The sequence below is a fragment of the Piliocolobus tephrosceles genome, chromosome 16 (genome assembly GCF_002776525.5).
Source record: "Piliocolobus tephrosceles isolate RC106 chromosome 16, ASM277652v3, whole genome shotgun sequence".
In the NCBI taxonomy this organism is placed as follows: Eukaryota; Metazoa; Chordata; class Mammalia; order Primates; family Cercopithecidae; genus Piliocolobus; species Piliocolobus tephrosceles.
Window position 1 is genome coordinate 74,925,922 of NC_045449.1, and position 23,510 is coordinate 74,949,431.

Consider the following 23,510-nt stretch of genomic DNA (forward strand, 5'->3'; position numbering starts at 1 on the left):
CCGGGGCTCCAGGCTCTGCTCGCCCGTGGGGCGTGCCTGGCATGCCCCATGGGTGTGGGCGTGACCCCCACATGCCAGCTCAGTCTGAGGTTCCAAGGTTCCCGGCCATTCACCCCACAACAGCAGGTGCACCCAGGGTGAGCACAGGGCCCAGGGTTGCCCCTGCATGCTTCCTCCGCCCAAGCTGCCTTCCTGCAAGGACGGGTGGCCAGGGTGGCCAGCACACAAGGTGTGGCTCTCTGTCCCCACCCCTGTCCCCGCTCGGCCCCTCAGGAAGCTTCCTGCTAAGTGACTCCATGCACCCCTCCAGGAACTCGGGGCTCGCTCCCCTCCCCTCCCCTCCCCGAGGCAGTCTCTTTCAGCTCTCGTGGCACCAACAGCCAGGGACTCTTGCACAGACCCAGCCTGGCCCGCACCCCCCAAAAATGCCCCCAAAATGTCCCCACATCACACCCACAAATGGGTCAGGATCAGCAAAGCTGCAGATGGGAGCCTGGAGGTAAAGGTCAAGGCCCCTTGTCCCAGCCCCCGCACTGCCCTCCCCATCGCTCTGTGCTGGCCAGGTGTTCACACCTGGAGCAATGTGGCCGGGACTCTGGGAGAGGGGTGGCCACGTTGTCAGGGAAGAGCAGGCCTCTGGGTGGCTGAGAGGACACAGTGGCCCCTGGAGGTACCCCCAGGCAGCTGCTGCAGCTGGAACAACAGAGGGGCAAGAGGGCTGGGCAGGGTGCCTGCAGGAGCCCACGGGGCTCCCTTAAGAGCCGCCCACCCACTCTCAGTGCGCCCCCCACACCCCCTCCCGCCAGTCACATTTCCAGCATAGGAGTCCGCCTTCATTGTTATTAAAGCTTCTGTCTTAATCAAATCCACACTCGAGACTGTGGCAGAGTCAGAGCCCAGCTCACTCCTGTGCATCCCAAAGTCCAATGTGCTGGTGCCCATTAGAGACACTGCCGTAGACGAAGCTCCCAGGTGAAAGAAGCTAACAGTGTGGGAAAAGAAAGCACAGACAGGAAATTTGCCCTTCCAGGGATTAACAGATCAGAAGCTACAACAATTAGAACCTCACAGTGCTGGGGCACAAACCCACCAAAATCTGGGCCTGGCCGTGCAGAGGATTCCACGCTCCACGAAAAGCCTGACTACAGGCTGGGTGAGGTGGCTCACGGATGTAATCCCAGCACTTCAGGAGGCCGAGGCGGGTGGATCACTTGAGGTCAGGAGTTCGACACCAGCCTGGCCAACATGGTAAAACTCTGCCTCTACTAAAAATACAAAACTTAGCCGGGTGGCGCATGCCTGAAATCCCAGCTACTCGGGAGGCTGAGGCAGAAGAATTGTTTGAACTCCCGAGGTGGAAGATGCAGTGAGCCGATTGTGCCACTGCACTCCTGCCTGGGCTATCAACAGATCGAGACTCCCTCCACCAAAAAAAAAAAAAAAAAAAAAAAAGCCTGACTGCATAACTTCAGATTAAATGATTCTAAGTTAGATCACAACATCTTAAAAGAAAACAGGTAAATATTAGATTTCTGAATGGAGAAGGATTTTTAAGCTAAGAGCAATGGAAGGGACCACAAAAGAAAATATTGAAGGCTTTGACTCCATAAAAATGTCTGCTCCAGCCGGGCACAGTGGCTCACACCTGTAATCCCAGCACTTTGGGAGGCCGAGGCGGGTGGATCACGAGGTCAGGAGTTCGAGACCAGCCTAATCAATATGATGAAATCCCGTCTCTACTAAAAATATAAAAATCAGCTGGGTGTGGTGGCATGTTTCTGTAATCCTAGCTACTCAGGAGGCTGAAACAGGAGAATTGCTTGAACCCGGGAGGCGGAGGCTGCAGTGAGCTGAAATCGTGCCACTGCACTCCAACCTGGGCAACAAGAGCAAAACTCCATCTCAAAAAAAAAAAGAAAAAGTGTGTTCGTAAAAGCCCTCAAATTAAAGGCACACAGCGAACCAGAAAAAACAATTTACAGAAAATGTGTCAAAGAGCTGATGTCATGACTACACAGAACACACAATTAGTGAAAATTAACTAATACTTTAAGATCCCAAACATAAACAAGACTGGGCACAGCAGCTCACGCCTGTAATCCCAGCACTTTGGGAGGCTGAGGCGGGCGGATCACCTGAGGTCAGGAGTTTGAGACCAGCCTAACGAATATGATGAAACCCCATCTCTACTAAAAATACAAAAATTAGCCAGGCGTGGTGGCATGGGCCTGTAATCCCAGCTACTCGGGAGGCTGAGGCAGGAGAATTGCTTGATCCCAAGAGGTGGAGGTTATAGTGAGTCACCAAGATCGCACCACTGCTCTCCAGCCTGGGCGAGAGCAAGACGCCGTCTCAAAACAACCAACCAACAACAAAAAACCAAACTGCGCAAAATCCATGAGAAAATGTCCAGCCTTGATCATAAAGAAATGCAAAATTATAACATGTCCAGCTTCCAGACAGTGGGAGTTTTTAGAAGCCAGTAAATCAGAACCGGCGGCCCACGCAGTTTGGTGGGTGGTAAAGCAGAACAGCCTGGAGACCTGGCTTCTCTCCAGCTGAGTAATTCCACGTCTGGGAATTTACATTAAGAAAATAACCTTAGGCCAGGTGCGGTGGCTCACGCCTGTAATCCCAGCACTTTGGGAGGCCGAGACGGGCAGATCACGAGGTCAGGAGATCGAGACCATCCTGGCTAACACGGTGAAACCCCGTCTCTACTAAAAAAAAAAATACAAAAAACTAGCCAGGCGCGGTGGTGGGCGCCTGTAGTCCCAGCTACTCGGGAGGCTGAGGCAGGAGAATGGCAGGAACCTGGGAGGCAGAGCTTGCAGTGAGCTGAGATCCAGCCACTCACTCCAGCCTGGGCAACAGAGGGAAACTCGTCTCAAAAAAAAAAAAAAAAGAAAAGAAAATAACCTTGGCCGGGCGTGGTGGCTCAAGCGTGTAATCCCAGCACTTTGGGAGGCCGACGTGGGCGGATCATGAGGTCAGGAGATTGAGACCATCCTGGCTAACACGGTGAAACCCCGTCTCTACTAAAAATACAAAAAATTAGTCAGGCGTGGTGGCGGGTGCCTGTAGTCCCAGCTACTTGGGAGGCTGAGACAAAAGAATGGCGTGAACCCGGGAGGCGGAGCTTGCAGTGAGCCGAGATCACACCACTGCACTCCAGCCTGGACGACAGAGCAAGACTGTCTCAAAAAAAAAAGAAAGAAAATAACCTCGAGGGCACACGCATCCAGAATACAAATAAAGAATGAGAAAGTGAACGCCACAGATGGAAAAAGCTATTTGCACAAAGATGTTCATTGCAGTGGTATTTATAAGAGTAAAAAAGAGGCCAGGCATGGTGGCTCACGCCTGTAATCCCAGCATTCTGGGAGGCTGAGGCAGGCAGATCACAAAGTCAGGAGATTGAGGCCATCCTGGCTAACATGGTGAAAACCCATCTCTACTAAAAATACAAAAAAAATTAGCCAGGCGTGGTGGTGGGCACCTGTAGTCCCAGCTACTTGGGAGGCTGAGGCAGGAGAATGGCGGGAACCCAGGAGGCAGAGGTTGCAGTAACTGCACCACTGCACTCCAGCCTGGGAGACAGAGCGAGACTCCATCTCAAAAACAAAAAGTAAAAGAGAGCCTAAATGTTCAACAGTGAAAGAATGATGAAATAAAAACAATGGTATATATGCAAAATAAGCCATAAAAAGTGAGTTTAAGACTATGTTTTAGGCCAGGTGAGGTGGCGAGGTGGCTCACACCTGTAATCCTAGGAAGCCAAGACTGGTGGATTGCTTGAGCTCAGGAGTTTGAGACCAGCCTGGCCAACATGGCAAAATCCCATTTAAAAAAAAAAAAAAAAAAAAAAATTAGCCAGGCATAGTATCACACGCCTGTGGTCCCAGCTACTTGGGAGGCTGAGGTGGCAGGATTGCTTAAGCCTGGGCGTGGAGGTTGCAGTGAGCTGAGATTGTGCAATCGTACTGGAGCCTGGGTGATGGAGCAAGACCCTGTCTCAAAGAAAAGAAGGTGTTTTAAACATACGGGATGATATCCACGATGTTATGCTAAGGAAAAGCAGCAGGACACGCAGGGCGCCCAAGACCAGGGCGTGAGGGAAACATGTTATTGTGGCTGTAGGGCGTGGTGTATAGATAGATGTGCATATATATATTTGATGGGCTTTGACATCTCATATACAAATGTTAGAACTAAGGAAATTACACACGGTCACCATGCGCCATTTGGTTCTCTTCCCTCTACCCTCAGTAAGGGTAGAAACAAAAAGCAGGACATAGAACTGTTTACAAATCCTGATCACAACTTTGTCAAAAGAACACAGAAGAAAGCTGGGAAAAAATACACCAAAGCATGAAGTGTTTGTCTTGGGAGGGAGAAATCCGGTTGGTTGCCTTCTGCACGTTCACATTTTCTACAACAAGCATGCACTGCGTTTCGAATCAGACGATGTATAATTGTAGTTATCACTCAAACCCGATCTCATCACTACTGCCTTTACAGAGCCACACTGGACGCAGAATGGCCACCTGCCCTGGGGTCTCTGTCCACTTTGCGCTGCCCCCACCACGCTCAGCCTCCCACTAGCTCCTCCATCTTGATCTGCAGTCCCAAAGCCCCTGGGCCCTTGCAAAGCACCTGGTGTGGTCCTGGGAGGAGCCCACCCCAGTCCACAGGGACCCTCCCTGCTCGAGACCACAGCCCAGGCCAGCACACAGGGAATGTCCGCTGGACCAGTACCAGCCTCCAGGATGACTGGCTGGACTTGAAGCCACACATGGCTCTGGGACGAGGCACCTGGGGATGAGCCCCGGGGATCCCCCAATGGAAGGCACTGAATACAGTGTGGGAGGGGACACCAATGCCCTGAGGTGCCTGTGGCGCACCTGGGGCAAGGGAGGGAAGGAGCACACAGACAGACACACACACACGCACACACACAGACACACACACACAGACACACAGACACACACACACGCACACACACACGCACACACAGACACACACACACAGACACACACAGACACACAGACACACACACACGCACACACACACGCACGCAGACACACACAGACACACACACTGGCACACACACAGACACGTGCACTCAGACACGTGCTCTCACACATGCACAGACTCAGACACACTGGCACACGCATACACACACAGACACGTGCTCTCACACGCATGCACACACACACACACTGGCACAGACACTGGCATAGACACACTGGCACACACTTGCACACACTTGCACAGAGACGTGCTCTCACACACATGCACACTGACACACTTGCACACATACACGCACACACGCACAGACACGTGCTCTCACACACATGCACACAGACACGTGCTCTCACACACATGTATACACACAGACACACTGGCACAAACTTGCACACACACTTGCACACATACACGCACACACACAGACGTGCTCTCACACACATGCACACACAGACACTGGCGCACACACTGGCACACACTTGCACACACACAGACGTGCTCTCACACACATGCACACACACTGGCACACACTTGCACACATACAGACGCACACACAAGCACACAGGCACAGACACGTGCTCACACACTGGCACACAGACACGTGCTCTCACAGACACGTGCTCTGACACATGCACAGACTCACACTGGCACACACAGACACGTGCTCTCACACACATGCACACACACACTGGCCACACTGGCACACACTTGCACACACACACTCGCACACATGCACACACGCACAGACAGTGCTCTCACACTCATGCACACACAGACACGTGCTGTCACACACATGTATATACAGACACTGGCACACACACACTTGCACACAGACACACTTGCACACATAGACACGCAGACATGCACACATGCACACAGACACGTGCTTACACACATGCACACAGACACATGCTCTCACACACATGCACACACACGTGCTTTCACACACATGTACACGCACACATGCTCTCACACACATGCACACATACACACATACCCACAAATGCACACACACACGCTCTCACACATGCTCACTCATATGTCCACATATGCATTTTCATACATGTGCTCTCACACATGCACACACACATGTGCTGTCACACAGATGCACACACACACGCTCTCATGTTCACTCGTGGACACGTTCACACATGCACACACTCGCACACACACACGGACACCCTTGCCTGTGTCCACAGTCCTGCTCTAAGCCAGCAGAGCCCCCTTGGATACCCGAGTATCCAAGGAGCAGATGACCCTGCCAGTGAGGACGACACCAGGATGCTTGGGAATAGCCCCCAGCTGGGCAGTTGGCGAGGTGTCCCCAGATGAGGGAGACACGGAGACCGGGGTGGAGGTGCCTCGGCCAGGCCAGCGATGGGGCAGCGATCCAGGCTCTGTCCTGGGTGTACCCTGGCCGAGCTCTGGGTTGAATACATCCCATGACTGGTGAGCAAAAGGGACGGCCATCCTGAGAGCTGCATTCCGGGGCCAGGGCAGCCCCACCAGCCTCCTCCAGCTTCTGGGCACCCCCTCCGTTGTCCGCAACCCACCCATCCTGGGCTGGACCCTCCTCCCCTGAGCTGGTGCAGGTTCCCTTCCCTGACCTCAACACATCGCCCACCGCTGCAGCCTTCAGCCCCGTCACCAGGCTGGGTGGCCACCGCCCACACCCTACGTCTTCACCAGGCTGCCTGGGAGTTTCACAACCACACACCGCTGAAACCAGCTCCCCATGCGGTCCTGCCCTGGCCCTCCCCGGCCCTGTGGGAAACCTAACTCCTTCCCCCCCCCCCCCCTCCCCGCTCCCCGAGGAAACCCAGCCCCTCCGACCCCTTGTCTTCTCTCCACATCCTCCAGCCCCTTGCAGGCCTCCAACCTCCACCCAAGGCACCAGCCCAGGGGGACCCTGCTCACGCCTCCCCGGGGGGCTGCAGAGTCACCCACCATGGCCATTCCTGACCTGGATCACAGCCACTTTCAAAAGCCCTGTCCATGGCACCCCCAGCCCACCCTGGGCTTGGCTCCCATGGCCGCAGGTTCACAACAGCCCTGGGTGCCTGGAGCCTGTGCTCCCATGAGCTCTGCCCCCGACTGACGCCTGTCCATGCTCTCTGCTTGTCCAGGGTCCCCTCGGAGGCAGGGCCTGAGGCACAGGGTATTCAGGAACCCCCGCTGGAAGGGCGGTCAGCCCCCACCACCCAGCCACAAAATGCCCAGTGCCTCAGTTTCCCCAGTCTTCCTGGAGGGGCATGTCCCTCTGGTCCGGCAGTTCAAGCCCCTGAGGAAGGCGAGCAGCTGACCCACGAGGAGGACCATGATTTTTTAAATGGGAAATAACAAGTGAGCCCTCGCGCTGCCGTGGGACCACTGCAGACCAGCCTGGGGCCTCCCGACGGGACAGCACACGGTTCCGTGGATACTCGGTACCCAGACAGGCAAATCCAGACACAGAAAGTGTGCGGGTGGCTGAGGGGAGGGGGATGGGGAGAGACCACTGACGGGTGCGGGGCGTCCTTCTGGGCTGATGAGAATGTTCTGGAACTAGAAGCGGTGGTAGTTTCCACACCATGGTGAATGTTCTATAAGCCCCTGAGCTGTTTGCTGTAAGATGGTTATTTTGTGTTGTGGGAATTATACCCTCAATACATTTTTTTTTTCTTTTGGAGACGGAGTCTGGCTCTGTGGCCCAGACTGGAGTGCAGTGGCACAATCTCGGCTCACTGCAAGCTCCGCCTCCCAGGTTCACGCCATTCTCCTGCCTCAGCCTCCCGAGTAGCTGGGACTACAGGTGCCCGCCACCTTGCCCGGCTAATTTTTTGTATTTTTAGTAGAGATGGGCTTTCACTGTGTTAGCCAGGATGGTCTCGATCTCTTGACCTTGTGATCCGCCCGCCCGCCTCGGCCTCCCAAAGTGCTGGGATTACAAGCGTGAGCCACTGCACCCGGCCCCACTACATTTTAAGTGAGCAGTTTGATATCCGTGTGTCAATGCGGGGTGGGGATAGGCACCCCTCCCTATCTTAGCGCTCCCCATTTCCCAGGGCTCCCTCAACCTAGTGCTCCCCACCCCATCTTAGGGCTCCCCCTGATCCCAGTGCTCCCCCCATCCTACTCCTCAGCACCCCCGGCAGCTCACTGCCCATTCCCCCAGACCTCCTTTGTGCTCTGCCACCGGGGATGCCCCCTCTGGGAAGCCACCCAGATCTCCCCAGAACAGGGGCTATTTCCACAACAGGCTGTCCTGGGGACGCCCCTGTCACAGCCAGACACCCTCCACTGCCCACACTGGGAAGAGCTCATTCCTCATCCGGTGTCTCTGGGGACCTGAGACGCCCCCTGGCACTGCCACATGGAAAGGCTGGGCACAAGGGGTGGTCAGCAGGCTGGAAGCGGGCTCTGGCCCCAAAGGCAGACAGACAGGGGCCTCTCTGCCTGGGTGGCCGGCAGGTGGACCTCGGCGGGGCATCTGAGGGCCTCCTGGTACCAGGGTCCCCTTCCCACACCTGGTGATGCAAACGGGATCCCGTGCAGGAAGGAACTGGCGCAACCCTGGCAGGCGTGCCGCTGAGTCAAGGGCAGACGGTACTGGGGGAGTCAGCATGCCCAGGGGTCAGGCCAGTGTCCCTGGGAAGCCCAGAGTGGTCCCCACTGTCGGTCACGAATACCCCTACCTCTCAGCGGCAGGCTGAAGCAGCAAGATTCTTGGGGTCCCTGGGGCAGGAGAAGAGAGGAGGGGCCCTCTGTGCCCCCGTACGAACCACTGCAGGGCAGATAGAACTTTGTGGGCTGGGGACAGGACTTCTCTGCAAAGGTTTGCACAAGGGCCCAGACACAGAAGAGTCTGAGAGGAACAGAATTCCCAAGCAGAGACACACAGTCACTTTTCCAGGTGGAGACATGGAAACCAGGTGTCAGCCAAGCCCCACCTGCACAGAACCCAGGCCCAGTCCACCTGCCTCCCCACTCCCCCGTCCTCCCCCACATCCCCAAGGCGAGGTGGAAAGATCCATCCCCCAGAAATGAAAGGACAGACCCGGTGCCTGGGATCAAGCATTTTCTTTTCTTTTTTTTTTTTTTTTTGAGACGGAGTCTTGCTCTGTCACCCAGGCTGGAGTGCAGTGGCCGGATCTCAGCTCACTGCAACCTCCGCCTCCCAGGTTTACGCCATTCTCCTGCCTCAGCCTCCCAAGTAGCTGGGACTACAGGCGCCCGCCACCTCGCCCGGCTAGTTTTTTGTATTTTTTAGTAGAGACGGGGTTTCACCGGGTTAGCCAGGATGGTCTCGATCTCCTGACCTCGTGATCCACCCGTCTCGGCCTCCCAAAGTGCTGGGATTACAGGCTTGAGCCACCGCGCCCGGCCAAGCATTAACTTTTCTACGAAGCAAGGCTCCCTGGGGCTGGGAGGTGCCGTGGCCAGGGGTGCGTGCACACACTTGTGGCTCAGACGCATCTGCGGGGCAGCAGCCACCTGAGGCCAGGCCCCCACGTGACCCAGTTCTTCAGAGGCCCGGCCTCCCCATCTGGCTGGTTATTTGGGCCCATCTCCGCCGAGCCTCCCAGGACAAAGGCTGTGTCCAAAGGACACCTTGATCCCAAAAGCCGGAACTGCCTGGGAGTGATTAAGGAGGGACTTTGATCATAAGCCCGAAAGACACCGACTCAACGCCATCCTCCAGAATATGCCAAAACCCCTGAAATCTAAAATCCCCAAAATCACAATCACCAGAGGGTTGTGTCATGTGAGGCAGAGCTAGGACCCTGAGACTGTCTTTATTTGGAAAGTAAGTGTGCTCAAAGGAGATGCACATGGTGGTCAGGTTGACAAGGGTGGCCTTTAATTTGGGTGTCAACTCGATCATAGAAGAAGTGAAAACACAGGCAGAAAATACAAATCTCCCCGCCAAATTATTCAGTTGCATGAGACTTCCAACCCCTCACAGGCAGTGCTATGTTTGCCTTCAAAAAAACAGCCTTGGGGCCAGGCACGGTGGCTCACACCTGTAATCCCAGCACTTTGGGAGGCCGAGGTGGGCGGATCACTGGAGGTCATGGGTTCGAGACCAGCCTGGCCAACATGGTGAAACCTCAACTCTACTAAAAATACAAAAAAAAAAAATTAGCTGGGCCCGGTGGCACTTGCCTGTAATCTCAGCTACTTGGGAGACTGAGGCAGGAGAATCGTTTGAACCTGGGAGGTGGAGATTGCAGTGAGCCAAGATTGCGCCACCGCACTCCAGCCTGAGCAACAAAGCATGACTCAGTCTCAAAAACAAAAAACAAAAAAAATAAACCCTTTGGCTGGGAGTGGCGGCTCACACCTGTAATCCCAGAGCTTTGGGAGGTGGAGACAGAAGGATCACTTGAACCCAGGAGTTTGTGACCCACCTGGACAACATAATGAGACCCCGTCCCTACAAAAATTCAGGAATCAGCCAGCAGTGTGACTCGAACCTGTGGTCCCAGCTTGTTGGGAGGCTGAGGCAGGAGGATCGCTTGAGCCCAGGAGGTCAAGGCTACAGTGAGCCACCATTGCACCACTGCACTCTAGCCTGGACCATGGAACAAAACCCTATCTCAAGAAAACAACAAACCACAACAAAAGTCCTTTGTCAGAGAAGAATTCAACCAGGTCAGCAACCTCAGAAGCAGATGCTTGCTGACACCAACGCTCCTTCCTGTTACAAAGCACGTTCGGCGGGGCCGGGCGCGGTGGCTCAAGCCTGTAATCCCAGCACTTTGGGAGGCCGAGACCGGCGGATCATGAGGTCAGGAGATCGAGACCATCCTGGCTAACACAGTGAAACCCTGTCTCTACTAAAAAAAAATACAAAAAAACAAAAACAAAGCACATTCGGCGGTGAGCTGAGCTATCCTTGGGGATCAAACCACTGGAGAAGATGGATTCTAATATTTAGTACTAAATCTAACAGACAACCAGTGCATGCTTCACTTTGCCTAATGGATGGCACCTTCAAAACCAGCCCTGCTGATTTTTTTTTTTTTTTTTTTTTTTTTTTTTGAGACTGAGTCTCACTCTGTCACCCAGGATGGAGTACGGTGGTGCGATTTCAGCTCACTGCAACCTCCGCCTCCCAGGTTCAAGCGATTCTCCCACCTCAGTCTCCCGAGTAGTGAGGATTACAAACGTCCACCACCACGTTCGGCTAATTTTTGTATTTTTGTGGAGACGGGGTTTCACCATGGTGGTCAGGCTGGTCTTGAACTCCCTATCTGAGGTGATCCGCCCACCTCGGCCTCCCAAAGTACTGGGATTACAGGCGTGAGCCACTATGCCCAGCCTCCATCTCCAATAATTTTTATCAGCTATATACAATTCATGCCCCTGTTGATTCTGTATTAACAGCTGGGAAAAGTACAGTACCTTATCAACATTTATTTGAAGATTTGGTAGACTTTGTGGAAGAAAATGGATTTGAATAGAATCCCCAAACCACAATGACAGATTTGGAATTAGGTGTGATCAAGGCTTCTAACACTGAATTTGAAGATGTCACCAATAAAGTTTGTCTTTTCTGTTCAGCCCAACGCACTGGGCGGAAAATTCAGACGAGACAGGAACTTCCGTTTAAAGATGCGTCATTTGCCTGCGTGGGCGTTCCTCCCAGCTGATGACACCCTGGAGCGTTCAGGATATTAACAGCTGCATTTGCCCTAAGAAGCTGGGAAAGTTACTAACTGGCTCAAAGATACTCGTGCATATGGCAGGATGAGAGGACGCTTTGTGATGCTGTTGCTGCTCCGTCACCAGCACTATTTCCGCCAAATCTGCGGTCTGTGTATGAGGCCCACGCGCAGTGGACCTCCCGTACCCCAAACAACACAGAAGTGCGGCGTGGAAGACGGGAGAATCGAATGGGAATACTCATGCGGTACAAGCCAAATCACAGAATTTCAAAAGGAGCAGTGATGGCTTATGCCTGTAATCCCAGCACTTTGGGAGGCCGAGGCGGACAGACCACCTGAGATCAGGAGTTCGAGACCATCCTGGCCAACATAGCGAAACCTCATCTCCACTGAAAATACAAAAATTAACCCAGCAAAGTACAGGCGCCTGTAATCCCAGCTACTAGGGAGGCTGAGACAGGAGAATCGCTTGAACCCAGGAGGCGGAGGCCACAGTGAGCCCAGCTGAGTTTGCATCACTGCACTCCAGCCTGGGCAACAGGGAAACCCCATCTCAAAAAAAAAAAAGACAAAACAGAGCAGTGCCACGTAGATGATGAATGTGAGCATGTTCTCCAAGCAGAGCCACAGCCTATGAGAAAAAAAGCAGTTACTCGTCGAAATGCACAGGCTCGCCATGTGGTCGTGAGAGGCAGTCAGCTCTTAGGGAACGTCTCCGTGCAGCTGCCCATCACCTGACCCTGCCACGCACTTTTTCATAAATCCAATTTTCTTTTCTTCCTATCTCTTTTTAGTTTTTTCCCACTATTTTTTGTTCTTTTCTTTTCTTTTTGAGATGGAGTCTTGCTCTGTCATCAAGGCTGGAGCGCAATGGTGCAATCTTGGCTCACTGCAACCTCCGCCTCCCGAGTTCAAGCAATTCTCCTGCCTCAGCCTCCTGAGTAGCTGGGATTACAGGCACCCACCATCATACGTGGCTAATTTTTATATTTTAGCAGAGACGGGGTTTCAGCATCTTGGCCAGGGTGGTCTCGAACTCCTGAGCTCAGGTGATCTACCCATGTTAGCCTCCCAAAGTGCTGGGATAACAGGTGTGAGCCACCACACCTAGCCTTTCCTACTACTTTATTTTATTTACTTTTTTGAGTCAGAGTCTTGCTCTGTTGCCCAGGCTGGAGTGCAGTGGCGCAATCTTGGCTCACTGCAACCTCTGCCTCCCGCGTTCAAGCAATTCTGTGCCTCAGCCTCCTGAGCAGCTGGGATTACAGGTGCCCGGCACCACACCTGGCTAATTTTTGTATTTTTAGTAGAGATGGGGTTTCACCATCTTGGCCAGGCTGGTTTTGAACTCCTGACCTTGTGATCCACCTGCCTCAGCCTCCCAAAGTGCTGAGATTGCACGTGTGAGCCACCGCACCCAACCAATTATTTTCTTTTTTTTTTTTTTTAATAAGGTCTCACTCTGTCACCCAGGCTGGAGTACCGTGGTGCCATCAGAGCTCACGGTAGCCTTGAACTCCTGGGCTCAAGCAATCCTCTCACTTCAGCCTTCCCAGTAGCTGGGACTACAGGTGCGCACCACCATGCCCGGCTACTTTTTAATTGTTTGTAGAGATGGCATTTCATTGTGTTACCCAAGCTGGCCTTGAACTCCTGGGCTCAAGCGATCCTCTTGCCTCAGCCTCCCAAAGTGGTGGGATTACAGGTGTGAGCCCCCCATTTCTTTATGAGCACAGTTCATCTGCCCGTAACTGTATGCAACCTTAGTAGCCTGAGGGTTTCTGCAACAATGTATGTTACTATGGCCTATTTTATTGTGTGAAGTGAACTCTGAAGTTTTTATGTTTTTCAAATAAATCCCCTTTTCAAATGCAAATAAATGTCTTTTTTTGAGACACAGTCTCGCTCTGTCACCCAGGCTGGAGTGCGGCGGTGCATTCTCAGCTCACTGCAAGCTCTGCCTCCCGGGTTTACACCATTCTCCTGCCTCGGCCTCCCGAGTAGCTGGGATTACAGGTGCCTGCCACCACGCCCAGCTAATTTTTTGTATTTTTAGTAGAGACAGGGTTTCACTATGTTGGCCAGACTGGTCTCAAACTCCTGACCTGGTGATCCACCCGCCTCAGACTCCCAAAGTGCTGGGATTACAGGTGTGAGCCACCACGCCCGGCCTAAATGTCTTTTAAAGAATCTTTTAAATCATTTTTTCCTGAATTTGGTTTTTGGAATTTTGATCTTTTGGGATTTCCACACTCAGAATGATGGCACTTGGGACTGTGTCTTTTGGAATTCAATCAGCTCCTGCTACAGAGAGCCCCAGTCCAGTGGACCCCTCCTCGGCCCTGATCGCCAGTCAGGCAGGAAACGGAAGACCCCTCCCTGAGTCAGAAGCAGGGCCCTGGGCAGGGGTGTGGCAAGACCCCACAGGCCTCCTGACACAGGGAAGAGGGGGCGGGAGGAGCCTCTAGGACAATGACGGTGTCCCCACAGGTCCTGGACGCAGCATGGTGCCCAGCCCTGAACTGTCCCCACAGTCACTCCCGAGACCAGACAGATGTGGGCACCATCTGCCACGTGGGATTCTGGGTGGCAGGTGAAGACAGAGCAGGGGCTGTAAGTCACGAGACGCTGCCCCACCAAGAGGGGGAGCCTGAGTGTCCACAGCTAAGGACCACAGATAAGCAGGCCAGCCACGGTTACTTTCAGGAGAGGCCACATAAAATGTAAGCTTCCAGGACAAACCCAGGACATGGCAAGGTCCACGGGCCTGGGCCAGGTCCACTCAACACCGCAGGTACTGCACCTGCCCACGCACACGCTCGCCTCCCACCCGGGGCTGCGTGTACTCATAGACGCACACGTGCCCTCCACGCACATGCCTGCCCCACACGCTGGCAGCCCCAAGGTGGGTATCCAGCCCTCCCTCAAAGCTGGGACCAGCCCCACTCTCTGTTGCAGGGACCCCTGCATGGTCCCCGGGGGTTACCACCCCAGCATCTTTAAGCCTGACTCTCCTGCCCCTCGACAGCCAACCCTGCAATCAAACATGGGTGCCCAGCCCAGCCCAGGGAGGGAAGCGAGTTCTGCCAGCTGGACACTCACAAGGGATGTCCCCTCTGTTGACGCATGACACAGCCCAGGCCCAGCCTCCATCAGCATGAGATGCCCCAGGGCCCACACCAAGGCTGTTGGGACGGGCACCTGGAATGCCCCCGGTTCCCCAGCAGGCTGATGCCTGACAGCAGAGAAGCTCCCAAGGGGCAGGCAGCTCCAGCTAAGGTCCCACAGCCCCCATCTCTTCGCTTCTGGCCTGTCCCTGCTTGACACACACTGTTTCCCAACACCTTGGCCCTCAGTCCCACTCTTCCTGGGGACCTACCCTCCTGTGCATCTCAGGCTCCCAGCCCTGACACAGCCCGGCATCCAGCTGGCCCCCTAGGGACCTGCACAGCCTGAGTCTCTCCCTCAGTGCCGGCTGGGCAGCAGCCCGGGGCTGCCATGCTAGGCTTGCCAAGGAGGAAACAGGCAGGTCCACGGCCAGGGCGGCCGAGCGTCGCGGATGCACGCCGGCCGCAGTTATTTTTAGACAGGACTTGCAGGGCCGCCTGTCACAGAAGGAAAAATAAAACAGTCTGACGCACCAGTTCGGGCTCCAGCAGCAGCTGAGCATCTCACCAGACCCCAAGGCAGAGAGCAGGGTGGGGCCCAGCCTCTGGAGCCAGGGTCCGAGCAGGATCCATCCTCCCCGTCATCCATCCCTGGGGCCAGGAGCTGCTTTCAGGGACGCCCGCTACTGGGCCACAGAGACTCCAGGCAGCTTCCCAGGGACAGAAGGTGTCCGAGCCTGGCGGTATGCTGGTCAGTGTCTGCACCCAGCTCCCTGGGAAGGAAAGCGGGGCGTGTGCCGGCCCCTGGTGCAAGTGCTCCCACCTCAGCCCATTTCAGGGTGGGAGCTGCTGGTGCTCAGCCCTGCACAGGGTCACGGCAAGTGAAGCAGCAGGCCGCCTGCTCACTGCGCACAGACCTGAGGCCTTGTGTCCAGGACCTGCCCACTGCCCCGGGCCTGGCTCCCACAGGCCAGCTGGCCAGGGCTGCCCGATGCCAGGTACCAACCAAGGAAATATCTCCAACAGGCACTCGCCTGAGGAACTCAGAAGGGCTGGGCAGGCCCTGGAAAGGCTCCTGGCATCTTTTGCCATGGAAAGGCAGACAAGACCACCACAGGCAGCTCCCACAGGCTCACCAGCCCTGGCATTATAAAAACAGCAGCCGGCGCTAGTGGGAGGGGAAGTTGTGGAGACGCTCGTCCATGGGGATGGGGGCAAAATGGCACCACCTCCTGAAAGCTCCCTGGACAGTGCCCCTCAGCCACACACCAGCACCTGATCCCTGGGGCCGCTATACAGTGGCCGCAGGGCCACAGTGAAAAACCGCAGGGCCCAAAGAGGCCAAGGCCACAGGACCCTGCTTATGAGACGAACGCCCAGGCCAGGCACCCAGAGACCGACACAGATCGGTGGCTGCCAGGGCTGGGGGCAGGGGATGGGGAGTGATGCCCTCGGGCACGGGGCTAGCTGTGCCATGGCTGCACAGTCTTGGGAATGCAGGAAAGCCCCGAGCTGTTCACTTGACACGGGTGGATCCTTGATATGTGAATTACCTCTCAGTAAAGGGGCCCTCACTCCAGCGTCCACGATAGCAGCCCACAGGACAGCCCACGGGACAGCCCACAACTGAGCATCATTCACAGCGAGCGAGCGAGATCCCCAACATGCGGCGGGGGAGGGCGCCAGCGAGTAACAGGCCAGGTGGCTGTCCTTGGGGCAGTGGCGGGGGAGGGCGCCAGCGGCCCGCGAGTGATGGGCCGAGTGGCTGTCCTGGGGGCAGCGGCGGGAGCTCTCAGGGACTCTCGGGGGCTGGGTGTGCTGCCACATGGTGAAATCCACTGGGGAGAAGCCCTGGACTCGCACCCCCGAGGCCAGAGCGCACCTGTGTGTGCCGTGGTCACGAGGAAGCCACATGCCTTTTTCCCGGGGGGTTCGAGGAAATTCCACGTGGGCCTCACAGTGGAGCCCAAACCCTAAGCAGGCCCCACCGGCTACAGAATCTGCAGGACCAAGTACAAAGGGAACCCAAGGCCCCTTGTTCAAAGTCACTAAGAACTGCCAGAAGCGGAGAAGCGAAGCCAGAGCAGCCCCAGTGAGCGCTAAGCCCTCGTCGGAGGGATCCTCACACAGAGGACGGTGTCCCCAGCTCCATCCCACAATGGCATCAAGACACAGCCTCAAACCGTGGCCTTGGCACAGAGGTGACTTGGCAGAGCCCTGGTCCTGGACCAGGCTCCCCTGCCCCTCAGCCTGGCTCCCCCCAGGCCAACTGGCCAGGGCTGCCTGACGCCAGGGGCAGGGAGGGGTCTTCCTGGGGACCCTGGCAGGTGGGTGGAGCTGGACTCCTGTCCATCAGCAGCAGAGACCCCACACCCTCCCCGAGGGTGAGATGGGGCTAGGCTGGCCACGTCCCACCATGAGAGGTGGCCTTGAGCAGCCCTGGCTCAGGACAGCATCCTGGCCCTCACTCCCCGGGGGCGGGTGGCCCCGGCTGCCCAGACTCGCCCACTGCAGAGGCCCTGCTTGCTCTGGCATGACCACCTCCACTGGCAGGGTCCCTGCAGGAGCAGGAGTCTCCTGACCACAGCCCCCACCCCCAGGCTGGCAATGGGAGCACAGCCTGTGTCCTCCCAGAAACCCCCACGTACCGGGCTCTGGCTGTCGCTCCCACGTGGCTCTGATTGTGACTGTAACCCCAGAGTGACCCCCGGGCGTACCCCAGCCCACCCCAGCCCCACCCAAGGCCCCGGCCCCCTGACCCTAGGCCCCGGTCCCTGCAGAGGGAGGCGGGGGACTTGGCGAGGATGCCGCCTCCAGCGACAGTCCTCAGAGGTGCCTGGGAACTGGCTCCGGCCCCGTCCGCTGCCCTCATTTCCTCTGCCGGCTTCCTCTGCAGGGGGCGGGGAGGCCAAGGCCGCCGGTCCCACTGGCACTTGTTCCTCTGTGAAAGGCAGGGCCAGGCCCAGCGGGGCCCAGACGTCAAAGCCCTCCTGTTACTGTGGCCTGTTGAGGGGACAGGGGTCTCCCCACCACAGACACGGGCTCCTGGGCCCCTGGATCTGTGCCACCAGGGACAGCACCGCAAGCCGTAGGCCCCACGGCAGGTGCTTTGCATCAGGCTCCCACCCAGGAGTGGTCAAGTGGGCCTCCCATCAGCCTTGCCCTGGGGTGCACAGAAGGGTCACGTGGCCCTCGAGAAAAACCCGCCCTGAAAGAACCCTGTGAGCCGGAGACAGGAGGCCGGTGACAGCAGGAACAGCGTGGTCCCAGGCTCGCCGCCACACACCACATCCGAGGAGACACGGGGGCGCGCCGTGGACCCTCTGCCTCCCCCGTGGACTGAGGAGGAGGCAGAGGATGCCACGCAGCTGTGGCCCTGGCCTGCTTCCTCCTCACACCCAGTCAAGCGCCCTGGCGGGTTCTGAGGCTGGGGGCCAGCACGTACCCTCATTTTCTTCCAAGGATTAACTTCCTAGGATGGAGTCAGAGTCTCCTCATGTCTTGAGGCCGCTGTGCTCACCCCTCAGACCCAGGGGGACCCCCAGATGCGTGTCTGGGACCACAGGCTGCTGGCCCAGATGGCAAGGAATGGATGTGCTCACAGTTCTGGAGGGTGGAGGAGGAACGCACGGTGTGCGCAGGGCCGCTCCCTCCGAGGCGCTGGCGGGATCCTTCCTGCCGCTCCGCCACAGCCGCCCCAGGTGCTCCTGGGCTTTGCTTTGCTCCAGCCTCTGCACGTGACCTCCTTCCCCCGTGCGTGCCACTCCTCCCCTTTTTATCAGGCCCCAGTCATTGGCTTCAGGACCCACCCCACTCCAGGCCCACCTCATCTTAACTTGATTACAGCTGCAAAGACCCTAGTTCCAAATAAGGCCCCATTCTGAGGTACTGGGCGGGCATGGGTTTGGGATGACATATTCCACTTGGCAGACGCCTCCGGGGGCACAGGCAGGAGCACAGTTCCCAGGTGGCCGGGGTGGCGGGTGAGTGCAGAGAGGACGTGAACGGTCACCAGCCCTGGAGCTGCCGGGACGGCCCCCGGGTTCTCTCAGGAGCCTCCTGGAACATGGGTGCTGCCGGACCCCGTTAAAGAGGTGAAACAGACACAGAGAAGTTATGACACCTGTCCATGGTCACACAGCAGGGCCCCGCTCAGGACACCAGCTCACGGCAGAACTCTCCCGTGAGGCAGGGTCAGGGTTGGGAGCCGGGGAGGCAGCGGCCATGGTGGGGAGTCGATGCATCCCGAACATGCAGGGCGGCATAAGGCAGACCTTCCAGCATGTTCCACACAACACAACAGCTGCCAGCCCACCCCAGCCAGCTCCGGGGCACTCGGGCCCACAGGGTGGCCACCGCAGGGGTAGGTGCTGGGTCTGAACCCCCAGCAGGGGCTGCTCCGTCTGGCGCACCCAGGGCCCAGGCTGGTCCTTTGGGTCACTGCACCACCCCATGGAGGGAAGCACACAGCCTGGCCTCCTGGAGAATGTACCGGAATGAGGGAAATGGTCTCCCTGACCCATTCCTGGGAGTCTGGGGGCCTCACACCCACACCCTCCCCAAGTGCCTGCACTCACGCTGGCAGGTGGGAGCCAGACCCATGCCTAGGGCCCATGGCCTGCGTGTGCCCACTTTCCAAGGCCACTATCCACACAACCTTCCCATGGGACCCTCTCCAGGAACCCACCTTGGCCTGCATGCCCGAAGCCTAAGGGTCTTGGTGGGAGACCTGAGAGGAAGTGGGGGGATGGGCCCAACCTACGGGCACAGCTTCCCCTGGGGCATCCTCTGAGACCCCAGGGGGCGAGAGGAGGACAGGTAACTCCTCCAAGGGCAGGTGCTTGCTGCCTGAGCCTGAGCAGTCTGGGAGGCTGCAGTAGCAGCTGCCTTCAACCAGACCCCACACATGGTGCCTGGGCAGTGTCAGCCGTGGGGCACCTTCCAAGGGGAGGACTCCTGGGGACCACCCAGGCCCGTGGCCTCCTGCTCAGCTCCTTGAGCCCCTGCGTCCAGCCCTGCCCCTGCCACTGAGGCCACGCCCGGCCCGGGGCTCACTGCCTCCTCTGCCCTCTCCCCATCAACACCATCTCCCTGAGGCCCAGCCTGCCCAGCCCTGTGCCAGGGATCCAGTTCGCATGAATGCTGAGAGCAAGCACCACTGCCAGGCATAGGTACTTCTCCCAGGAGCCCCTCATGGCGCCCGGTTCAGGTCAGACACGGGGAGGGGCCTTGGGCAGGAGACAGGGCGTGAGCCGAGGGACGGGGGAGAGGCAGGGCTGTGGGGGTGGCGAATCCAGGCTGCCACGTGTTCCGAGAACTTCCACAAGCTCCAAGCCCTGCCCACTGGTCAACAGTGACACCTGTGCATCGGGGTCAGCCATGACGGGCACTGCCCAGGTACCCACCCTTGCCTCAGTGCACCACTGCTGTCCCTTCGGATCTGCCCATCACAGCCATTCCCACCTTATAGATGACGAAACGGGCATGGAGAGCCAGTCACAGAAGGGCCCGTCAGCAAACCAGAGGCGGCCCCAGGGCGAACTCTGGCTCCTAACTGTGCAGAGCATTCGACCCCCACCTCAGGCTGAGCGGCGTCTCCGGAAGATGGAGCAAGGTGGCATCCCCAGGCCCACTCTCAGCCTAGGACAGCTCCAGGCCCCGGGGCTCAGGACGAGTAGAAATCCCGGCGCTCTGAGACCACACCAGGGAAGGGGAAGGCTGGGGAGGGTGAGCAACAAGGTCGGCCCCCTCCCTTGGGGCAGTCAGGTAGAAGGGGTCTGACCTCCGCTCGCTCAAGGCCATGCCACCCTCTTCCTGCCAGCCTGGACCCGGCCGTCCTGCCCACGCGCCACCCCCATCACCCTGGGGGCATGGGGCCGCCATGCCCACCCCAGAGCAAGGTTTCATCTGTGCAGAGTGGATTTCAGAGAGGCTGGGTGAGTAGCCCAAGGCCACACAGCACAGAGGCTGGAGGGCTGCAGCTGCCAAGAAATCCCCCAGGGTCGCTCACCCACGCTCCTGAGTGCCAGGGAGATGGGGGAGAGCTGGGCTCCAGAGGAGGCGGCTCTTCCTGGTGCTCAAGCAGGTTCCTGGGCCGGGTGCCCCCCTGCCCTGCCCGCATCTGCCTGGTGCGGAAGAATGTCGGGGCCCAAGCAGCCCACAGTCCATGCCCACAGCCTCCACTCTAGCTCAGGCCCTGCACTCTCGGGCATCTTTGCCCCCTGTGCCACCACAACTGCCGTCACCTCTATGGAGACTGGCACCAGCTCCTGTGATGAACAAGGAGCTGGCCCGGCAGCGGGGCGGGGCCTGGTGACTGAGGTGAGACCCCCGTGCCCAGGTGCTGGCACTGCCCCAGATGCTGAGTGACACACAAGTCAACTGCCAGAGCCACAAGCGTGGGCCCCTCCCCTCTGGGTGCCCCCCACAGACACAAGCAGCCTCAGAAGGAACCAACTCGCTCCAATTCGGGGATGGCAAGGAGCCAGCCTTGTGCTGCAGGAAGCTTGGGCCCTGGGGGTCTCTGTCCCAGCACCACGACCTCCAGCACAGAGCCAAGTGCTCACCAAGCACTAAGCCCACCTGGGCCTGCCACAGGTACTGTCAGAGAATGTTATAGATGGGAAAACCAAGGTTCACAGAGGCAAGGCCAGGCGGAGGGACTGCAGCGCAGCGCAGCCAGGCTTGGAAGACTGGGCTAAGTTTAGCGGGAGGGCATGGGACCCTCCTCTCCTCCCTAACCCCTCAAGGGGGCTGCTGCAGAGCCTAGACCCAGCCCCTTAATCCGAAGGAGGGTACTCTTCTCCACCAGCACCAGCACCTCGGGCAGCCCCACCTGGCAGGTGGGCCCCGGAACCCAGCAGGTGCCTGCAGCTCTGGCCCAGCATCTTGCAGAGGAGAGACACCTCTTGTCTCCAACAACTTCTTCTCCTCTAAGTCATTAAATGGACACATTAGAATTACTCAGATCACAGCTGTTTACCCAGGGAAGAGCAGAGCCAGTGCTACTCAAAGGCAGGGGAAAGGGCTTCTCATGGTGAAGGGCAAGGCCGGGCCCCAAGGCAGGGTATGAGGGTCCCCTCTGTTCTGGGGGCAGAAAGGACCAAGCACCCTGGCATGCAGATGCTATGAGGACCTGTCCCAAGCCTCCTCCACCCCCTGCCCTCGGGCCGGGGAGACATCACAGCTGTTGTGGGGGCTGCTGGGCTCTGGGCCTTCACCTGCCCACCATGCAGGGACTTCTGAGCCCCAGGAGTCACTAAAGGAAGTCATTTCTGAGCAAGTGACACCCACAGCCCTAAGCCCAGCAGACAGACCTCCCACCAGCTCCCTTCCTCCGAGAAGCAAATGCCTTCAGACCAAGATCTGCCCCGGGGGACCCCCGTGTGTTCCTGCCAGACTGCACGCCCTGGGCCCTGCTCCAGGGAAGGAGACACAGGAGATCGCGTCACATGCAAACACGCTTTGTTTGGGCTGGCTCAGCCTGGTGCCAGAGCCCCAGTGACGTGTGGGTGGGACTTGGCCCTGGGGCCATGGATGGCACAGGGCGGCGGGGGGGGTGGTATCTCCCACTCAGGCCAAGCAGGGGCGAGATCTGAAGAAGCAGAGGTTAGAAAGCCCACTGCTTCCTGGTGACAGATGCGGCTTCCAGCTGCCCCCAGCCCCTCTGCCTATCCCAGTTGTCCACCGCAGCCAGGAGGCCAGGCAGCCATGGGTAATCGTGCCCTGCCTGGTGCACTGGCCACACAGGGTAAGAGGCCTGGCCTCAGGTCCCCTGCAGCCAGCTTGACAGCGTCACCTCGGGCCCCCACTGTCAGGGGGTCTGGGCATCCACCAAGCCCCTCTCTTCTGAGCCTCTGCCCACTGGGCTCTGTCATGTGGACTGGCCCCTGCTCCCCCTGCATCCCCCGCGGCTGCTGGTGGCTGGGTAGGGCTCCGAGAACCGCTCCCAGCCTGGAAAGAAGCCTCCCACGCCAGGGCCCCGGACCCAGGAGAGGCCATGGCAAGCCTGAACCCCAGCTAGCTGACACCCTCCACATCCCCAAGGGCCCTTAGTCTGAGACCAACTCTCCTGGACACCTGGGGCCCACGCAGGCCCTCTGTGCCCCAGTTACCTGTGCCCGGGAGGCAGCCACGGAGTCACGACCACGCGGGGGACGCCAGCCCACAGGAGGAGGCCGGTGTGTGCTGGGGCCCAAGCCCTGCCCCTCCGAGATCTGGGGCCGTCAGGGGGTCCGGCTGCTTCTGCGACTGGGCTCGGGGCGGGGAAAGGGTTAATTTCCATGCAAACCGGGAGCCGGTGGGGCCCAACGGCGGAGGGAGGCAGCGGCGCGCAGGCCGGGCCGCCAGGGACTCACCGGGGTCGAAGTGCGAGCTGAAGGCGAAGCTGGGGTTGAAGAAGGACGACGACATGGCCGGGCCAGCGGCCGGCGGGCATCCCGGGCGGGCACTGCGCTCAGGACGCCCGCGGCCCCGGCCCGCGCCGCCGCATCACCCAGCGGCCGCCGCAGGTGCGGAGCGCGCCGGCCCCCGCGCCCCGCGCCCCCCGCCGCAGCCGCAGCGCCCGCACCGGTGGGGGCGGCGGCGACAGACGAGGCGCTCCGCCCGGCCCTGGCGCCGCGGGGCTCCGCTGGTGCAGTCCGAAAACGCGGGCGGGAGCGCGCGCGGAGCGGAGTGGGGGAGGGGGGGCTCCTCCGCGGCCGGGGTGGCATGGGGGGGCAGGGAG

At 58.2% G+C, this 23,510-nt stretch overlaps 1 protein-coding gene across 6 annotated transcripts in view; it reads right to left on the bottom strand.

The window, feature by feature from the left end:
• Nucleotides 1-23,426, bottom strand: part of AATK (apoptosis associated tyrosine kinase) — a 48,850-nt gene extending 25,424 nt beyond the window's left edge. For 2 of the 6 annotated variants that reach the window (XM_023211596.3, XM_023211592.3), the window contains exon 1: nt 17,434-17,865. Coding sequence is in view for 2 of the 6 variants with exons in the window: in XM_023211591.3 (XP_023067359.2) it covers nt 23,143-23,197 (55 nt within the window). In the remaining 4 variants the exon portion in view is untranslated. Of the gene's footprint in view, nt 1-17,433; nt 17,866-18,230; nt 18,461-22,899; nt 23,040-23,142 lie in introns of those variants that run through there. The other 4 variants (XM_023211591.3, XM_023211595.2, XM_023211593.3 and 1 more) reach the window with 4 other exon arrangements.
• Between the last annotated feature and the right edge of the window lie 84 nt (nt 23,427-23,510).